Source organism: Monodelphis domestica, chromosome 1, assembly GCF_027887165.1.
Source record: "Monodelphis domestica isolate mMonDom1 chromosome 1, mMonDom1.pri, whole genome shotgun sequence".
NCBI lineage: Eukaryota > Metazoa > Chordata > Mammalia > Didelphimorphia > Didelphidae > Monodelphis > Monodelphis domestica.
Window position 1 is genome coordinate 442,924,383 of NC_077227.1, and position 20,634 is coordinate 442,945,016.

The 20,634-nt window shown below is 34.4% G+C and overlaps 1 protein-coding gene across 6 annotated transcripts in view; it reads left to right on the forward strand.

Moving 5' to 3' along the window:
- The window catches only part of PHKB (phosphorylase kinase regulatory subunit beta), a 256,746-nt gene that overhangs the window by 128,182 nt on the left and 107,930 nt on the right, over positions 1-20,634 (forward strand). For all 6 annotated transcript variants that reach the window (XM_056812255.1, XM_056812257.1, XM_056812258.1 and 3 more), the window contains 5 exons: positions 6,052-6,147; positions 9,330-9,527; positions 10,528-10,585; positions 11,227-11,304; positions 12,981-13,139. In XM_056812255.1, the coding sequence (XP_056668233.1) occupies positions 6,052-6,147; positions 9,330-9,527; positions 10,528-10,585; positions 11,227-11,304; positions 12,981-13,139 (589 nt within the window). The remainder of the gene's footprint in view (positions 1-6,051; positions 6,148-9,329; positions 9,528-10,527; positions 10,586-11,226; positions 11,305-12,980; positions 13,140-20,634) is intronic.

The following is a 20,634-nucleotide window of genomic DNA, read 5'->3' on the forward strand; positions in this document are numbered from 1 at the left end:
TGTCTTGTTGAGGTCACTTACCCCAAGTCTATTCCACTGATCCTCCTTTCTGTCTCTTAGCCAGTACCATATTGTTTTGATGACCATTGCTTTATAGTATAATTTGAGATCTGGTACTACAAGGCCACTTCCTTTCCATTTTTTTTCCATTATTTCCCTGGATATCCTTGATGTCTTTTCTTCCAAAATAAACTTTGATTTTTTTTTTCTAATTAAGTAAAAAAGTTTTTTGGTAGTTCGATTGGTATGGCATTAAATAAATGAATAAGTTTGGGTAGGATGATTATTTCTATTATGTTTGCCCATCCCATCCATAAGCAGTTCATGTTCTTCCAATTGTTAGATCTAGTTTTAATTGTGTGGAAAGTGTTTAGTAGTTGTGTATATATAGTTCCTGTGTTTGTCTTGGCAAATAGATTCCTAAGTATTTTTTATTGTCTAGGGTGATTTTAAATGGAATTTTTCTTTCTAATTCTTGCTGCTGAGATGGATTGGAGATATATAGAAATGCTGATGACTTATGCGGGTTTATTTTGTATCCTGCAACTTTGCTAAAGCTGTTGATTATTTCCACTAGCTTTTTGGTTGATTCTCTAGGATTCTTTTTTTTTTATTATTATTTTAAGCATTTATTTTATTTGGTCATTTCCCAATGTTATTCATTAGAAACAAAGATCACCTTTTTTTCCTCCCCCCTTTCCCCCACCCCTCCCATTGGCAATGCACAATTCCTCTGGGTATCACATGCTTCCTCTAGGGGAGCCCATTTCCATGCTATTGGTTTCCATAGTAGGTTGTTCATTCAGTCTCTCTTCAATCATATCCCCTCCATCCCTGTAGTCAGGCTGTTGTCCTTCCTCCATGTTTTTGCTCCCATCTTTGTCCTCTGCTTGTGGGTAGTGTTTTTTTTTTTTCTCCTTGGTCCCTGCAGGTTGTTCAGGGACATTGCATTGAGACTAATGAAGAAGTCCATTACTTTGGACTGTAACACAATGTATCAGTCTCTGAGTACAATGTTCTCCTGGTTCTGCTCCTTTCACTCTGCATCACTTTCTGGAGGTCGTTCAAGACTCCATGGAATTCCTCCACTTTATTGTTCCTTTTAGGACAATAATATTCCATTACCAAAATATACCATAGTTTGTTCAGCCATTCCCCAATTGAAGGGCATTCCCTCATTTTCCAATTTTTTGCCACCACAAAGAGGGCAGCTATGAATATTCTTGTACAAGTCTTTTTACTTATTGTCTCTTCGGGGTACAAACCCAGCAGTGCTATGGCCGGATCAAAGGGCAGACACTCTTTTAGTGCCCTTTGGGCATAGTTCCAAATTGCCCTCCAGAATAGTTGGATCATTTCACAACTCCCCCAGCAATGAATTAATGTCCCAACTTTGCCACATCCCCTCCAGCATTCATTACGTTCCTTCATTATCATGTTAGCCAGTCTGCTGGGTATTCTCTAGAATTCTTTAAGTATACCATCATATCATCTGCAAAGAATGATAGCTTGGTCTCCTCATTGCCAGTTTTAGTATCTTCAATTTCTTTTTCTTCTCTAATTGCTACTGCTAGTGTTTCTAGTACAATATTAAATAAAAGAGGTGATAACAGGCATCCTTGTTTCACTCCTGATCTTATTGGGAATACATCTAATTTATCTCCATAGCATATGATGTTGGCTGATGGTTTTAGATAAATACTGTTTATTCTTTTTAGGAAAGACCCTTCTGTTCCTATACTTTCTAGTGTTTTTAATAGGAATGAGTGTTGTATTTTGTCAAAGGCTTTTTCTGAGCCTATTGAGATAATCATGTGATTTTTGTTGGTTTGCTTATGGATATGGTCAATTATGTGGATGGTTTTCCTAATATTGAACCATCCTTGCATTACTGGTACAAATCCCACCTGATAATAATGAATAATCCTCATGATTTTTGCATCTATTTTCATTAAGGAGATTGGTCTATAGTTTTCTTCCTCCGTTTTTGACTTGCCTGGCTTTGTGAATCAGTACCATGCTATACCATTTGGTGCATACATGTTGATTACTGATATTTCCTCATTGTCTATACTCCCTTTTATCAGGATGTATTTACCTTCCCTATCCCTTTTAATCAGATCTATTTTTACTTTGGCTTTGTCAAACATCATGATTGCAACTCCTGCCTTCTTTCTGTTAGTTGAGGCCCAATAGGTTTTGCTCCAACCTTTGATTCTAACCTTGTGAGTATCTACCTTCCTCACGTGTTTTTCTTGTAGATAACATATGGTAAGATTTTGTATTCTAATCCACTCTTATATTTGTTTTTGTTTTATGAGTGAGTTCATCCCATTCACATTCAAAGTAATGGTTGTCACTTGTGTATTCCCCAGCATTTTGATATCCTCTCCTAGGTCTGTCCTTTCTTCCTTTGCTATATCCTTTTAAACCAGTGTTTTACTTTTAATCAATCCCCCTAATCCCCTCCCTTGATATGCATCCCTTGCTGGCCCCTCCCTTTTTGTTCCCTTTTTGTTTTTTTAGGGTCTGTTAAGTTCCCTTCCCCCTCTCTTTCCCTAACTTTCTGTACTCCTTCACCCCTACTCTCCTTAGTTTTCTCTTCTCACTTTCCCTCTAGAATCAGATAGAATTCAAGATCCCAATGGATCTAGATGCTCTTCCCTCTCAGAATTGATTTCACTGAGAGTAAGGTTTAAGTATTACCTATTAGCACTCTCTTCCTTTCTTTCCTTCTCATAAGAGTATTCTTCCCCTCCCTTTCCCATGCATATCTTTTTGTGATAAATATTATTCTATTTATTTTATTTCTTCAAATATCTCTTGGTGCCATCTTCGATTCCCCCTCCCTTTTTCTTTTTTTGTATATCATCTTATAGCACTTATTACCCCAATGTCTTCCTGTGAATGAGTCTTCTAATTATTATAATAGTGAATATAATTTTTGAGAGTACAAGTATCATTTTCCTCATATGTTAATATATATATATATATATATATATATATAATTTGTTCTAATTGTAGTCCTTAAAGAAGAAAATTTAAATTAAAAAAAATTTCCTCTTTCCCTCTCTTTCTTATTTAACTTTTCATATTTCTTTTGACCTTTGTGTCTGGATATCAAACTTTCCACTTAGTTCTTGTCTTTTCTTTACAAATACTTGGAAATCTTCTTTTTTGTTGAATGCCCATAGTTTCCCCTGGAAGTTGTAATAGAAAGATGATGTGTTTGTAAATTATTTCTGGTTGTGATGACTGGAATATACTCTGTCAGGCTAGATATCTGCTACTAGTATGGGGACACTGGAGATAGACACTGAAAGATAGAGAGATGGAAAGGTGCTGAGAGATGTTGCCATAGGGGAATGCTTTGGGGTTTGCCTACTGATCCCTACTGATGACTAGTAGATCAATATATTTCCTAATCTCCTCCTACCCTCTTCCTTCCTCACTCCCTCCCTTACCCACCCACTTCTTGAAGCCTTTGGCTTCCTCCCCCTTTCCCCCCCGAGTGGGCTATGAAGATACTCTTGTTTTCTTGAGAAACTGAGGAAAGAGGGATGAGGTTCTCCCTAATCTATAAGAATTTCAGGGTTTGGGAAATCAGTCCAGTAACAACTGTGATAGAGAGACAGTCAGAGAGATGGAGGACAACTGTTTAAAATCTTCTTTCTTCTTCACAAAGCCACCACTGTCTCTCAGCTTAACTCCAAAAGCCCCACTCAAGGGACCTTCAGCCTGGGACAGAAACTAAATAATAGTTCTCAGCTTCTTCTCCCTACAGTCAGGCTTGCCTCCTTTCTTGGTCTGAGTAAAACTCAGAGAGCCAAAGTCTCTTTGGTCAGTCCACCCCAGTGAGAGAGACAGAGACAGTTTTTTTCCCTCTACAACTTCAACTGCCTTCTCCTCCTGGGAACCTTCCATTTGTAACCTTCTCCTTGATTTTGCAGATCAGGTCCTGAGCTTGTTTCTTGCATGCTTGGCTTGCAAGTCCCCTCTCTCTCCATGCTTCTACCATAAAGTATATAATCAGTTTTGATGGATAGGTTATCCTTTGTTGAAGACCCAATGCTCTTGCCTTTCTGAATATCATGTTCCAAGCCTTGTGGTCCTTTAGTGTGGAAGCTGCCAGGTCTTGTGTGATCCTGATTGGTGCTCCTGGTATCTGAATTGTCTCTTTTTGGCTTCTTCTAGAATTTTCTCCTTAGCTTGAAAGCTCTTGAATTTGGCAATTACATTCCTGGGAGTTGTCTTTTAAGGAATTAGTGTAGAGGGTGTTCTTTGAACTCTTTCAATGTCTATATTCCCCACCCCCCCTTGATCAAGAACATCAGGGCAGTTTTCTTGGATGATTTCTTGTAGTATGATTTCAAGATTTCTGTTTATTTCTGGGTTTTCAGGGAGACCAATGATTCTCAAATTGTCTCATCATGATCTTTTTTCCTTATCTGTCATCTTGTCAGTGAGATATTTTATGTTTTCTTCTATTTTGTCAGTCTTTTGACTTTGCTTTATTAATTCTTGCTGTTTTGCAAGATCATTGTCTTCTAGTTGTCTAATTCTGGTCTTTAAGGACTGATTTTCCACTATAATCTTTTGATTTTCCTTTTCCATTTGGTCTATCCTGCTTTTCTTGGCTTCCAGCTATTTCTCCAGTTGGGAGTTCCTGTCCTTTAAACTGTTATTTTCTCTTTGAATGATTTTCTACTTTTCTTGCCAGAAGGCTTCCATCTTTTTGATAAGCTCCAATTTAAATTCTTCAAGAGCTTGTGGACAATTTCCATTTTGGGGGGAAGGTTTTTGGTTTATTTGAATTTCCTCCTGTATTTCCTCTGTAGCCTGGGTTTTTCTGCAGTAATAATTTTCCAGGGTCAACCCCTTCTTTCTGTTTTTGTTGGAGGGAGGTTGTTGCTTCTGGGCACAATTTGCCAGTCTCTGTGGAGGTTTTTCCTTCCCTTTTTAGTCAGAAATCTGAGTGGGATGGGCAGCCTCTCTGTGTATGGAGCTAAGGAGCAAGGATTTTGCCTGAGGCAAGCTCTCCAATCTCCGCAGCTTCTGTTGTTTGCTGCCCTTCTCCTTGCTATTTTCCCACAAGTGCCAACAGTCTGTGCTCTTTGCCTTCTGGAGTTTCAGGTGTAGCTGCTCTCAGGGGTTGGTCTTTGGTGGTCTTAGTCAGCTCCCAAGGAACTAGAGGTGCCCCTTACTCTAGAGGTTCCCCTCGCTCACTGATTCTGACATATGCTGACTCTGACTTTGACTCTGTGGGTGGGGTAGGGGAGGGTAGATTAACTCCCGGTTTTGGTGGGAGCTTTTTTGCCCCCTTATAGTGTGGAAATGCCCAAATCCCATGTACCTTCAATGCTAAGCCCTACTGTAGAGTCCCTTCATTCTTATGAATTTGGTTCTTTTGGTCTTTTGAAGTAGTGTGTATCGGTGGGTGCTGAGGAGAAGATGATTTTTGTGTCTAGACTGCCTCCATGTTTACCCGGAAACTCCCTGAACTCAATTTTTGATAAAAAAAAAATAACAAACAAAAAAACTAAACTCCAGGGAAATATATAAAAGATTATAGTAGAAATTACTCTTACACCAACATCTTACCATTATATTCTACAATACATTCTAAATGGATACATGACCTTAATATTAAAGATCATACCATTAAAATTATTAGAAAACCAGATCATGTGCCTCTATTTTAAAAATCATGTATTTAGTAATTTTTAGCATTCAGTTTTTAAGATTTTGAATTCCAAATTCTCTCCTTCAGTCCAATTTCCCCACCACTCATTGAGAAAGGAAGAGAAATGATATCAATGATATAAGATCCTTCACATCTATGGATTAAAGGTGTGTTTTTAAACAAACTAAGCATAGAAACAATTATGGAAGATAAAGTAGATAAATGTGATTGTATGAAAATAAAAATTAATGTGATCTAAAAAGCAAAAAAATAGTAAAAGTTTTTTAAAAAAATAATAGTGACAATTACAATTCAAAAATTTCTCCAAACTGTTTTTCTGAGTTTAAGAAGTTCATCTTCTCTTCTAGGGATGTTCTTGGTCTGTTATATTTGTGGATCTTGATGCCCATAATCGAAACAGACAGACTCTGTGTTCACTGCTGCCAAGAGAATCCAGATCTCATGTGAGTAACTTGAATATTTTAAGAATGCACTAAGGATTTTTCATATTGTATTTCTCAGTTTTATCTCTATTTCTTAAAATTATTGTCAGTTTTGCCCAAAATAGACTCTACTTTTTCATTTAAATATCATTCTAAAAAGTATATCTAGGAGGATAATTCTCTTATTCTGAAAACCATTTTTACACTTCCCTAAGCCCTGTTACCCCTTGATAGGTTGTGGTACATATTAGACATTTAATTCTTGAAGAATCAAACTTTTCAATTGATGCAAAATATTATTATAATTTTTGTTGTTACTAAGTTACTTAAATCATGTCCAATTCTTCGTGACACCATTTTGGGTTTTCTTGGCAAAGATACAGGAGTGAATTGCCATTTCCTTCTCTAACTCTTTTACAAATGAGGAAACTAGGGTAAACAGAGTTAAGTGACTTTCCCAGGGTCGCATAGCTGAGGGTCTAAGGACAGATTTGAACTCAGCAAGTCTTCCTGACTCTAAATTTGGCATAAAAAAGCACTCTGCCACCAAACTGCTCCTATTAAAATTTTGTTTTGCAATAAAAACTTTTATTCTATATCTTTTTTTTTTTTAACAAAATTAACTGGCATTGTAATGGTGTAATGGATTTTTACTTATTATGTCTTCAGAGATATAGACAACTTCAGATTTAGTGACCTCTTTTAGATTTTACTGTAACTGAAGAATGAAACTAGAACATTTTCCCATTATTTTTTCTTCTAACAAAGTCATCCCTTAATGCCTCAGTGTGCTCAAAAAGCTTCAAATATGCATCTAGAAAGTGAGGGTATATCTTGTTTGAGGCCCCACCTAAATAGCTTATCTCATTCACTCATCACTGACTTGCCTTTTTTTCCGGCACAGTAGCATAGTCTATGACCGTATTCAAAGACACAGTAATATAGTTAGCCTAAGACCATATAACAAACTAGAGTGATAGTGATTTCCAATAATAGAAGGAATATCTTATCTTAGAAAATCACAGATCCTTTAAGCATTGAAATCATAGTTTGCATCCAAACAAATAATTTATTATCCATTGTTAACATGTATATATATACATATATAAATAAACACAGATTTATAGATATATTGCACAAATATTAGAAGTCTTATTACAGATTCAAAGTATTCAAGATTAAAATATTTACACTATTTAAACTTTAAGACTTTTTGGACACCCTGTATATGCTAAAATTTGTATTTCTTTGTGACAAAGAAAAAGAGTTTTACTATCTTTGTTTAATTAATCATTCATCGCACTTGACTCATTGCCTAACCTTTTACCCCTTCTCAAACACACTCATGTCAATCAGTAATAACTGATTATATTGACTAATTTAAGTTTTCTCTAAGGTCTCTTTGTCATTAACGCACAATTTTTTTTTTCTGTCATAGCTACAAATTTTTTTTCTAGAACTGTTGTGCTAGTTTATAGCTTTAATCACAATTCATTAGTTATCTTGTATTCTCATAGTCTTTCCAACATTAATTTTTTAATAATTCTTAATTTTTGACAATGTGACCAGAGTAAGGTGAAAAACCTCAGAGTTGTTTTCATTTGAATTCATCTTCTATCTGATACATTTTCTCATGAATATTAAGAGTGTGCATTTATTCTTTTGATAATTGCTTCACACCCTTTTATTCTCTTTTGGAGTATTTTTTTACTTACATATTCTCTTTCATGCCTTATCTGTTTATATCTTGAATATAAAATGATTATTAGAGATATTTATTGAGTAAATTCCCTACCCCATCAATAGCTTCTCTTCATTCTAGTATCATTGAGTATTTTCATACAAAAGATTTTAAAATTTATATAGTTGGCATTACAAGATGTAAAAGGAATAATTTTTATTGTATTATGTTAAAAAGGTTTAGAAGGGATCAACCAACTAAGAAAAGAAATTTATAACAAAATTCTTTGTCAAAAGTCTAATTTCTCAAATATATAAAGAAGAACTAAGTCAAATTTGTGAGAAATCAAATCATTCCCCAGTTGACAAATGGTCAAAGGATATAAATAGGCAGTTTTCAGATGAAGAAATCAAAACTATGTACAATCACATAAAAATATTCTAAATCCCTCATTTATTAGAGAAATGCATATTCAAATAGCACTGAGGTACCACCTTACATCTAGCAGAGTAGCCAATATGACAGTAAAGGAAAATAATAAAAGTTGGAGGGGATGTGACAAAATTGAGACACTAACTATTGCTGGCGGAATTGTGAATTGATCCAACTATTCTGTAAGGCAATTTGGAATTATGCCCAAGGAGCTTTAAAAGAACACATGCCCTTTGATCCAGCAATACCACTACCAAGTTTGTACTCCAAAGAGATGAAAAAAATGAGGATGGACTTGTTTGTACAAAAATAGTTATAGCTGTACTTTTTGTGGTGGCAAAATTTTGGAAAATGAGGGGATGCCCTCCAATTGGGGAATGGCTGAACAAATTGTGGTATATGTTGGTGATGGAATACTATTGTTCTCAAAGGAATAATAACATGGAGGAATTCCATGTGAACTGGAATGACCTACATGAACTGATGAAGACTGAAATAAGCAGAACCAGGACAATATTATACACAGTAACTGAAACATTGCGGAATGATCAAATGTAATTGACTTTGCTGCTAAAAAGCAATGCAATGATCCAGAACAATTCTGAGGGACTGATGAGAGAGAATGCTATCCACAACTAGAAAAAGAAATGTTAGGGTAGAAATCCAGCAGAAAACATATGATTTATCACTTGTTTATATGGGTATATGATTTGTAAACGATTACTCTATTACAAAAATGAATAATATATATTCATTATATATAGGTTTTGAATAATAGGTTTTGAGTGGTAATATATGTATAACTCAGTGGAATTGTTTGTCAACCCTGAGAAGGGGGAGGAGACAACAAGAATCATGTAATCATGGGAAAAATTAAAATAAATAAATAAATAATTTATATAATTGAAATCATTTAATGATCTTTTATTATATCTTCTAATACTTGATTGGTTAATAATTCTCATTCTATCTTTGCCTATCCTCTCATTTCAATAATCACATTTAATTCCTATACTTTCATGGTATGTTGTTCTTTGCTAATTCATATTATCATTTTAAGAATTTTTAATTTTTTTTCCTGTTTCCTCAGAATACTGATGCTGCATTACTCCCATGCATTGGTTACCCTGCTTTTGCCATTGATGATGATGCTCTGTTTAGTCAAACACTTGATAAAGTCGTTAGAAAATTAAAAGGAAAGTATGGATTCAAGCGTTTCTTGAGAGATGGGTACAGAACTTCACTAGAAGATCAAAACCGACGCTATTATAAACCAGCTGAAATTAAGGTAATATAATATGTAGAGTAAATGATATGGCTTACATGTCCATGCCTGACTTCTTATTCTTTTGGGATAATATCCCATTTTCCCCTTTACTTTCTTTTCATGGCTGCCATTCCTCTACAGAAATTTGTCTTATGATAAATGCTAGTTTGGAATATAATGTCCAATGTTTTAAGAGAATGTAATATTGCAAAATTAGTACTACATAATTTCTTCCCCTATGGTTAATTATACGTCTCCCTTTTATGCCTCAAATATATTTTTTGTATTCTTTTCTTGAGGTGAAATACATACCTCTATGCATCCTTTCTGTGAATCTTATTTAGAGCTTTTATTTTGTGTTACCTAATTCATTTTTTCACTAGTGATCCTCACTAATCCAGTTTGAGAAGGCTGAAGCTCCTGAAAAAAAAGAAAGAAAAGAAAAAATATGGGTACTTAAGGGTGAGGGATAGTTAGGAATTTGCTCTAGTGGCCTGGAAAGTGATTAAATGGAGGATAGTATCAGTTTTCTTTTTCTCCTCATCAGTGCAGATCTTTGAGAAAATGTCCAAGCAACATTTTATCATCCCAATTTGTTTAGCAATAAAATTATCAATTTATTGGAAAAAATCAATATGCATTGAATTTTGCAGAAAAAGTAGACATGTTATTTATCATTTTATTTAATTTCACAGCTGGCTACAGTTTGACTATATTAAAAGAAATTTTGGCATTTGCTTTTTTGATGTTTAATATTTGTTAAAATTTCCATTTATCTTTTAAAAACCTTTTTGGTATTCTAATTTCAGATATTTCTGGTGCCAATTAAAAACCCTCATTTTGAATGTCGAATTTATAAATATTATTTTTTAAAAATTAAAATGTCTCTGCTAAAATTAGTCTAGTTTCAGAATTGATTAATGAGTGAATATGTATTTATGTACATGACAAATAATATTTTACTACAAACAACCATGTTGGAAGATTATGGCAATTAAAACCGTGAATTATTCTTTTTTAGCTCTTTGATGGCATTGAATGTGAATTTCCAATTTTTTTTCTTTACATGATGATTGATGGTAAGTGATTATTTTTTAATCTATAGCATATATAATTGGCATGTAAGAAAAATTCAGTGAAGCATTTGTTAACTACAAGATATTTTCTATCTTATTTGTTTTTATATCATCTTTACTTCTGAATATATCCCTTCAGTTCCTCTACTGAGTGAATAGTGACTTGGAACAAAGATTAAAAATAGAATGGGGGGCATTTCAGCCAAATCAACCATGTTTAACAACATATATAATATTCTCCACCTATAATACCCTATTTCTGCAAAGATTAGGGAAAGATGCATTTTCTCAACTTTTATCCAGGGACATGTTTGGTCCTTAATACTTTAAAAATATTTTAATGAGTATTTTTTAACTTTACTTCACTTGCCATTATTCTTTGTAATGTGTATAGAGTTAAGATTCATAATATAAATGCAGTGAAGTTTTAAAGCATGAATTTCCCTTTTTAAATCTTAAGAAGTTCAAGTGATTTCCTGAAACAAAATTTTTTTTAACACCATTCAGTATTTATAGTTTCAATTTTAACCCTGTAATTTGACTGCTTACTTAGAATTTTTCCACTAGGGAAAAATATAACTCACTAATTGTATCAAGTTGGATTGATATTTATTTAAATGTACATATGTCATTTTATCTGTTAGGAGTTTTTAGAGGAAATCCTACACAAGTAAAGGAATATCAAGATCTTTTGACTCCAGTCCTTCATCAGACAACAGAAGGTACAACTGTATTTCATTTTTGAGATATTCAAGTGTTATCAAAATGCATTTCAAATATATTAATAATGTGATAAAGTATATGCTGGTTTGCACATGGCTAATGAAGCGACTTGAAATGAAAAAAAAAAAACCTATAGTAATCATGAATTTCTTCTTTTCCATTTCCTTTATCATTTTCTTTTTTACCTTAAGGAGAATGGAGTTAAATCTTAGCAGTTAAGAGTAATCTCAGAGAATTACCAACTCATAATTTTGAAAGTCTGACATCCTTTATGTTTTGTTGGCTCATTGTATATTTATCAGTTATCCTCTCTGAATAAGTTATGTTTTTAATGTTCTTTTTGGCCAAAACTTATCCCATTGAAATCAGCGTAGGCTCATTTAAAGGAAATCACCTTTTGATCAAGCTATAGGCTTACTCTCATAGTATTGCCTTTCAACCATTTGAAACTCATACAGAGAATATTACTTTGAATATATTTTTATGGTGATCAGTCTTTACTCTTTGATATTAGGTCTTATTTTTTCTAACACCAAAAACTTCATACTGGATGTTCACCCTATGTAGTTTCATTTTTTTGTTCAAAAACAAGGTATTATTAGGAAGCAATGAAGTTGGTTTTCTTGTGTGTCTCCCCTCCTTTTTACTTTAAACTACAACAAACTATTTGAGATACCCTTAAAAAGTATTGATGTTATTTTTCATAAGGTGATATATTCAGTCCTTATGTTCAAAATTATCATTTATCCAACCTGATAGTTTTATTTAGAGTATTATTCAAGCAAGTATAATATTTGTGGTTTCTTGAATCAGGTTTAGAAATATATAGAAAGTTCATTGGTTTTGTGTACTACCCATTGAATCTCCAAATGTCTTAATTGATTAATATTATAGAAATGTATGTTAGTAAAAGATCTGAGATGTCCTTGTTGGCATAGGATTTAATGTAAAAATTCAGGCATGAGATTTTAGGCATTTCTTGAAGTGTAAGCAATCTCAGAATAATTAAATTCTTGATACATACTTATAACACCTTTAAAGCTCCCTACAAATATCATTATCTTTTTTCATGTAATATCTATAGATCCTTCACTTAAAGTAATGATTTTTATGCTTTTAGGTAAAGACGCTTTAGAAAAAAGACATTTTAAAGTTCTAGTTCATTTAGCTTCAAGGGAAGTTTTTTTCTTTCTCTTCCATAATACTGAGTGGTAGGTAATAGGCTTAAAGTTTACATGGGAATTTCTTTTCTGAGAAATCAAAGTTATAATTCTTCATTTAAGATAGGAGAAGATCTCACTTGTGAAGGTTTTCTGGACTAAATCTGTTTGAAATAGTATTTTCCTTCACTCTAAGTATTCATACTTGTTATTCTGTGTGTAGTTATTAAAACTAAAAAGTGTTAAAAGAGATTATCCTCATATTGCTTGGTAAGGAATTGTATATGCAGCATATGGTTATTTGAGTATTCAGTTAACTTTTTTTTCTGTATTTTGTAATGCATCTTTTAGACTAAAGCCAGCTTGTGGACAGTCATTCAGCATATTGACTTTTGGCTCTCATATGATACAACCTTTTAACCCTCCCCCTTCAAAGAACCATTTTAACTTTATAAAGATTGAATGGCAAGGAAGGAAACTAATTTTATTGGACTATTTATTTTTAAACTCTGCAGGGTATCCTGTTGTTCCGAAGTATTATTATGTGCCAGCTGACTTTGTGGAAGCTGAGAAGAAAAATCCTGGTAGTCAGAAGAGATTTCCTAGCAACTGTGGGCGTGATGGAAAGTTTTTCCTTTGGGGACAAGCCCTTTATGTTATTGCAAAACTTCTAGGTAAGTAAAAGAGGCAATGAAAGAGGAATACTATTTCTTTTTATTATTTAAGATTTACAGCTTTCATATTCCTTATCAAAATTTTTCCTATATACTGTTTATAATATTCTCTTATTAAATATTCTCTCCTCTTTTGATTTTTCATGGCACTAATCTCACTTGGTTTTCTATCTGACTATTCCTTCTCAGCCTCTTTTGCTAGATCTTCATCCAGAAGATGCTCCTTAACTATATGGGTTCCCACTACCTCTTCTCCCAAAACACTGTCTTGGGTTTTTTCTTTTTTTTCCCTCTCTATAGTTTCCTAGTAGTGCTCTCAGTAACTCCAATGGATTGTCATCATCCATTTGAATTATTCCCAGATCAGCAGTTCAAATCATCTACGCTCTAGATCTATCTCTCCAGTTACTTATTTGATATTTCAAATGAAATATTTCTTTGACATCTCAAACTAAATATATTCAAAAGAGAATTGATTATCTTTCCTCCTAAATGTTCTGCTTTTATGAACCTTGTTGTTGTTGAAGATACCAGTATCTTCTCAGGCTTCTAGATTGACAACTCTAGCTTCCTCATTTGACACCTCATTTTTACTCAGCTTACACATCCAATATTTGCCCATTTTTTTGTCTTCATAACATCTTATATATTACTTTGCTCTTTTAGGTTTTTAAGCTTTTTTGAAAGGCCTTTAGGGATACCAGATAGCATCTTTTGTTTTTAAGGAACAAATTTATGACTTAGCCTATTATTTTTCTCATTTGTGCCTTTAATAACAAACCAAAAAGAACTGAATGACAAATAATTATTGATAACATTCACCATAGCAGTCCTCTCAGTAGTTGAAAGGCTAATGGATCTATCACTTGGAATTCTGTGAAAAATCGTTGTGTAGTGTTCTTAAGTATCAAAGAAAGTGATCAGAATTCTTGAGGCATATTGGAATGAAGGATAGTTTGGTGAACAGAAAAAGCTATTTGTTGGATTTCCATCATATTATATTACAACTTGTTGAAAAATTATAACAGTTCTTAGTGCTTTTACCAAAAGGGCTATCATTTTTTGTAGATGAAATGCCTTCGTAGAAAATGACAAATGAGGAGAAAAGCTAATTGGAGACATCCTACTGAATTGTACAACTTGTACAACTGCTTACCTTGTGAAATACTATTATTGTCTCTGTTCTCTCCACCATTAGGTTATAAATACTAGATTTGTTTTCACTTTTAAGACTAATGGTCTTCAGTTTCTTCATTAGGGAAATATATTTCAAAGCTGAGGTTTTCAGTTTCAACATTACATAAATGTGTGGAAAATAGTATTTAAGGAAAACCTGACATGAAATCACTAATGCAGAACAAATTGAGTTAATGCTTTATATTCTGTTCTTTGTTGGCTATAGTTTTTAGGAGCTGATATATTTACATAATGCTAATTAAAGGACCATTGGAAAAATTCTCTGTGATTATTCTTCCTGGAAGAGAACAGGTTGCAGACAAAAGACAATATTATTGATACCATTTCTTTTTATTTAGTGTAGCAGCAAAGCTAACAAAAATGTTGTAGATGAAATGATGTATTTGAAAAAAGGCAAACATGAAAAATGTAGTTGTAATTAGATTGCAGCTGTCATCTCAGTGAAATTATCACACTTAAAGCCTTATTACTTAAGAGTGCAATCATTTGGTGTTTGAAGTTGGTTGAAGTTTGGTTTTATAGTATTTAACAGTGTCAACAAAATACAGGTGAGTAGCATTTAACACTGTTGACCATTTTACAACCAACTCTTTATATACTGCTAGATATAAATAACAGTATTAGATCGTTTACATAGGAGTCCAGTGTTCACAACTGGAAGTCAGGGTTTAGGATTTATATTGTAAATTTCTTGGACTCCACTTCCCTCATTATACTAAACTTAAGTATAGAAAGATAGGAAAATTTGCCATCTGGAAAAATAAGAGCTCTCTGGAAATCTAGTTTCTGGGTGAAGTTGTGATACTTTTTGAAACAATAAAGTCCATCCTTAAATAAACAAATTAAACTTTAAAAAATTTAATGAGAAATAAAAGTGGCACAGTAATCTCAAGAATTAATAAAAATTTATCATAATTTTAGTTTTGTATGTTAGGATTTGAAATTCAGGGAGATATATTTTGCATGAGAGTAAATATGAAATGATCATAATTTAGAGTTTGAAAAGACTTTAGAGATACTTTACTTCAAACTCCTCACTTTCCAGTTGTCTGGGTGACAGAATTTGACATACAACATGTTCAGGAAGTGTTTCTATTGTTGATAGCTAATTGGAAGTATTTTCATTAAGGTTTAGTCATAAATATGTATTTAATTATAATTATATTATAATTATATTATATATATATATAAATATATTATAATTATATTAAATTATAAAAAAATAAATATAATATAATAATAATGTATTTAATTAATAATAAAACTACACTTGGTTAGTAATACTTTGCAATTCTTTTTTTTTTTTAACCCTTACCTTCCATCTTGGAGTCAATACTGTGTATTGGTTCCAAGGCAGAAGAGTGGTAAGGGCTAGGCAATGGGAGTCAAGTGACTTGCCCAGGGTCACACAGCTGGGAAGTGTCTGAGGCCAGATTTGAACCTAAGACCTCCCTTCTCTAGGCCTGACTCTCAATCCACTGAGCTACCCAACTGCCCCCAATACTTTGCAATCCTTGTTCAAACTTTTCACTCACATCTTTTGACCACTTATCTATTGGGGAATGTTCTTGGTATGTGTTCACAATGACTTCCTGATCATCAGATCCAAAGGCCTTCTTCAGTCTTACTCTCCTTGACCTCCTTGTATTTTTAGATACTGGATACCCATGCCTTCTATGTCTTCACCTCGGCATGTCCTATAGACAATCCACACACTTTTGATTCTTTCTCCCTCTTTAATTGCTGTTTCTCTTTCAATGACTTTTCACCCTCTTCATTACTTTCATACTCTCTACAATATCACCTGTAGGCAGCTTACTCCCAAATATGTTTCTTCATCTTTATATCTCTTTACAATTCAAAACATGTATTTCCAACTGCTTCTCTGACATATCCCCTTGGAAGACCCACTGGTACTTCAAATTCATTATGTCCAAAATTAGCCCTGTTTTTTATATCTTTTCCTTTTTACTTCACTATTTCTGTTAATCTTGCCCTTTATTTCTTATAGATTGAGAGTAAACAAGCATTTATTAACTTCTTATTCTATACCAGGTACTTCTGAGCTATAGGTGGACTTATGTTTGATTTTTTCCTCCTCTCCCATCTCATGTCCTGTGTTAACAAATCTTCAATATTCTCTAGTGTCTTGTGAAACCATTCTCATCTTTTCAAGTTGCCATCACTCTCTATTTTTTAAACACTTACCCTCTTCCTTAGAATTGTTCCAGTGCAAAGCAGTAAGTAGGGATTTGGAGTTAGGTGCTTTGCTTAGGGTCACATGGCTAGGAAGAGTTTGAGGTAAAATTTGGACCTGGGATTTTACTTCTTTAAACTTTTAGGAAGGAAAAGCAAATGTAAATAAAATATACTGGCATATTATTTAGACACAAACTGACTTCCTGTATATATTCTGTGATCAAGAATAAATTATGATCCTTAATACTATATAAATCTAAGCAGGAACTTAGATTTTGAAACATTTTATTCATCAAGGCCTTCTAGAATTAACTAATTGCCCTCTCAGTGCAACCCAACAACTTTCTAAAATTACATATTATATACAGATTACTCAACCTGTATTGGTGGAGGGAATTTCTACACTTGTAGTACAACTATCCCACCAACAAAAATCATAACTTTTGATTCTTTCTCTCCACAAACAAATGAAAAATATTAAGCTACTTCAATCGATCAATAAACATTTAGAAATTCTTACTATAGGACTTCCGGGTAATCATGGCTGCAATCTAGACGCCGCACGTTTCCTCTCCCCAGCACCGAACGAAATAGACTACATCAAAGGAGCATAAAATCACCTTTGGAGGAACAGAAGGACTCCCCAGTACCCCACAGAGGCAAAGGTACGTGGGGCTTGAACATCTCCACACTAAAATAAGAAGGAAAAGCTTGCACAGAAAAGTGAACTGAGCCGCCCTTCCCCCACCCCACCTCCCCCACTAAACCAGAGTGAGCTACCTGAGCGCTCACCGGGACAGCGAGTGAGTGGGGAGCGTCTCTGTCTGGGGGGGCACTCCAGGGTCCTTGGGATCTGGGGACTGCCAGGAAAAAACGTCTCAGGGCGCTTTCACTGGAGAAGCCAGCGGACTTCGGGCGGGCTGCGCTGAACAAGGTGCACGGATTATCTGGGCGGAGCTGAATACCTGGGCTCAGAGGCTGGGAAGAACTAGTCTGAAGCAACCTAAATTCACAGAAAAACCACTCTTATAACCCAGACCCCAGACCAAAAAGGAAAGGGAAATAAAACCACCAAAGGGATGGCTCACATGGCCCAAAATCAAGCCTCCAGGAAGAAAGGGAAAAAAGTGACTATTGAAAACTTTTATGGTGGAAGTACCCAAGGGAAAGAGGAGAATGAAGAGGAAATCCAAAAAAATTCAGAACACGCCTCCCAAAATGGAAACTATCAACAAGCTCTGGAAGATCTCAAACTGGAACTTATCCAAAAGATGGAAACCTTCTGGAAAGAAAAATGGGAGAAAGAGATCAGCTGTCTGACAGATAAGACTGCTCAATTGGAAAAAGAACTCGAAGCAGCCAATACAAGGGCAGACAAGGCTGAAAAGCAAATCCAGTCCCTAATGACCAGAATTAAGGACCTCGAAGAAAGTGAGATGATAAAACAGCAAGAATCAATAAAGCAAACCCAAACAATTAATGAATTGGAAGAAAACAGAAAATATCTCACTGAGAAGGTCACGGACCTGGAGAACAGAGGAAGACGAGAAAATCTCCGTATCATCGGTCTCCCAGAAAAACCAGAGGTAAACAACAAATTGGATTTTATTCTAGAGGAGATTATAAAAGAAAATTGCCCCCACGTTCTGGAGCAAGGGGGCAAAATAGAAATAGAGAGGATTCATAGAACACCTTCTATACTAAATCCCCAAAAGACAACGCCTAGGAATGTAATTGCCAAATTCAAGAGTTTCCAAGTAAAGGAGAAAATCCTACAAGAAGCCAAGAAGAAGAGCTTCAGATATAAGGGGGCTCCCATAAGGATCACACATGACTTAGCGGCTAACACACTAAGAGACCGCAAAGCATGGAACACGATATTTAGAAAGGCAAGAGAGCTGGGTCTCCAACCAAGAATCAACTACCCAGCAAAACTGACTATATACTTCCAGGGGAAAGTATGGGCATTCAACAAAATAGAAGATTTCCAAGCATTTGCTAAGAAAAGACCAGAGCTCTGTGGAAAGTTCGATATCCAAGCACAGAAAGCAAGAGAAACATGAAAAGGTAAATATGAAAGAAAGGGAAAAGGAGATAAATCTTATCTTTCTCTTTAAGTCAAACTCTCTTCTATAAGGACTACATTTACATCTAATTATATATATTAATATGTGGGGAAAATGTTTTGTGTAACTCTCATAAATTGTATCATCATAAGAGTAGTTAGAAGAAACATGCATAGGGAAAGATTGGGGAATCAAGAAGATTTGGGGAAAGTTGGGGCAAAAAAAGGAAAAGGGAGGGGGGAACCGTGATAATACTAAGATTAACTTCAAGAAATAGGGGGGGAATCAATAGAATAAACTTTCCCATATAAAGATACACATGGGAAGGGGAGGGGAAGAACTCTCATATGAGAAGGAGAGGAAGAGAGCGTGAAGTGGAAGTACTTAAACCTTACTCTCAGTGAAATCAAATCTGAGAGGGAAGAACATCTAGATCCAGTGGGATCCTGATTTCTATCTTATCCATTAGGGCAAGAAAGAAAGGAAAATTAAGGAGGGGGAGGGGGGAGGGAGCACAAAAAGGGAGGGAAGGAGAGGGGGGAGGGGAAGGGAGCATAAAAAGGGACGGGCTAGAAAGGGAAGCATCTCAAGGGAGGGGACTAGGGGGACCGACCTAAAGTAAATCACTGGTTCAAAAGGAGAAAGCTAAAGAAGAAAGGTCAGAACTAGGGGAAGACATCAAAATGCCAGCGAATCCACAAATAACAATCATAACTTTGAACGTGAATGGGATGAACTCACCCATAAAACGCAGACAAATAGCAGACTGGATTAGAACACAAAACCCTACCATATGTTGCCTTCAAGAAACACATATGAGACGGGTTGACACTCACAAGGTTAGAATTAAAGGTTGGAGTAAGACCTTTTGGGCCTCAACCGATAGAAAGAAGGCAGGAGTTGCAATCATGATATCTGACAAAGCCAAAGTACAAATAGACCTGATCAAAAGGGACAGGGAAGGTAAATATATTCTGCTAAAAGGAAGTATAGACAATGAGGAAATATCACTAATCAACATGTATGCACCAAATGGTATAGCATCCAAATTTTTAATAGAGAAACTAGGAGAATTGAAGGAGGAATTAGACAGTAAAACCATATTAGTGGGAGACTTGAACCAACCACTATCAAATTTAGATAAATCAAATCAAAAAATAAATAAGAAAGAGGTAAAAGAGGTGAATGAAATCTTAGAAAAATTAGAATTAATAGACATATGGAGAAAAATAAATAGGGACAAAAAAGAATACACCTTCTTTTCAGCACCACATGGCACATTCACAAAAATAGATCATACACTAGGTCATAGAAACATGGCACTTAAATGCAGAAAAGCAGAAATATTAACTGCAGCCTTTTCAGATCACAAGGCAATTAAAATATTGATCGGCAAGGGTACATGGAGACCCAAATCAAAAATTAATTGGAAATTAAATAACATGATACTCCAAAATCATTTAGTTAGAGAAGAAATCATAGAAACAATTAACAATTTCGTTGAAGAAAATGACAACGGCGAAACATCCTTTCAAACCTTATGGGATGCAGCCAAGGCAGTACTTAGAGGAAAATTCATATCCCTGAGTGCATATATTAACAAATTAGGGAGGACAGAGACCAAGGAATTGGAAATGCAAATCAAAAAACTTGAGAATGAACAAATTAAAAACCCCCAGAAGAAAACCATACTAGAGATCCTAAAAATTAAGGGAGAAATTAATAAAATAGAAAGTGACAGAACTATTGAGCTAATAAACAAGACTAGAAGCTGGTACTTTGAAAAAACAGACAAAATAGACAAAGTACTGGTTAATTTAATTAAAAAAAGGAAAGAAGAAAGGCAAATTAATAGCATCAAGGATGAAAAGGGGGATCTCACCTCAAATGAAGAGGAAATTAAGGCAATCATTAAAAACTACTTTGCCCAACTATATGGCAATAAATTTACCAATCTAGGTGATATGGATGAATATTTACAAAAATATAAATTGCCTAGACTAACAGAAGAAGAAATAGTTTTCTTAAATAAT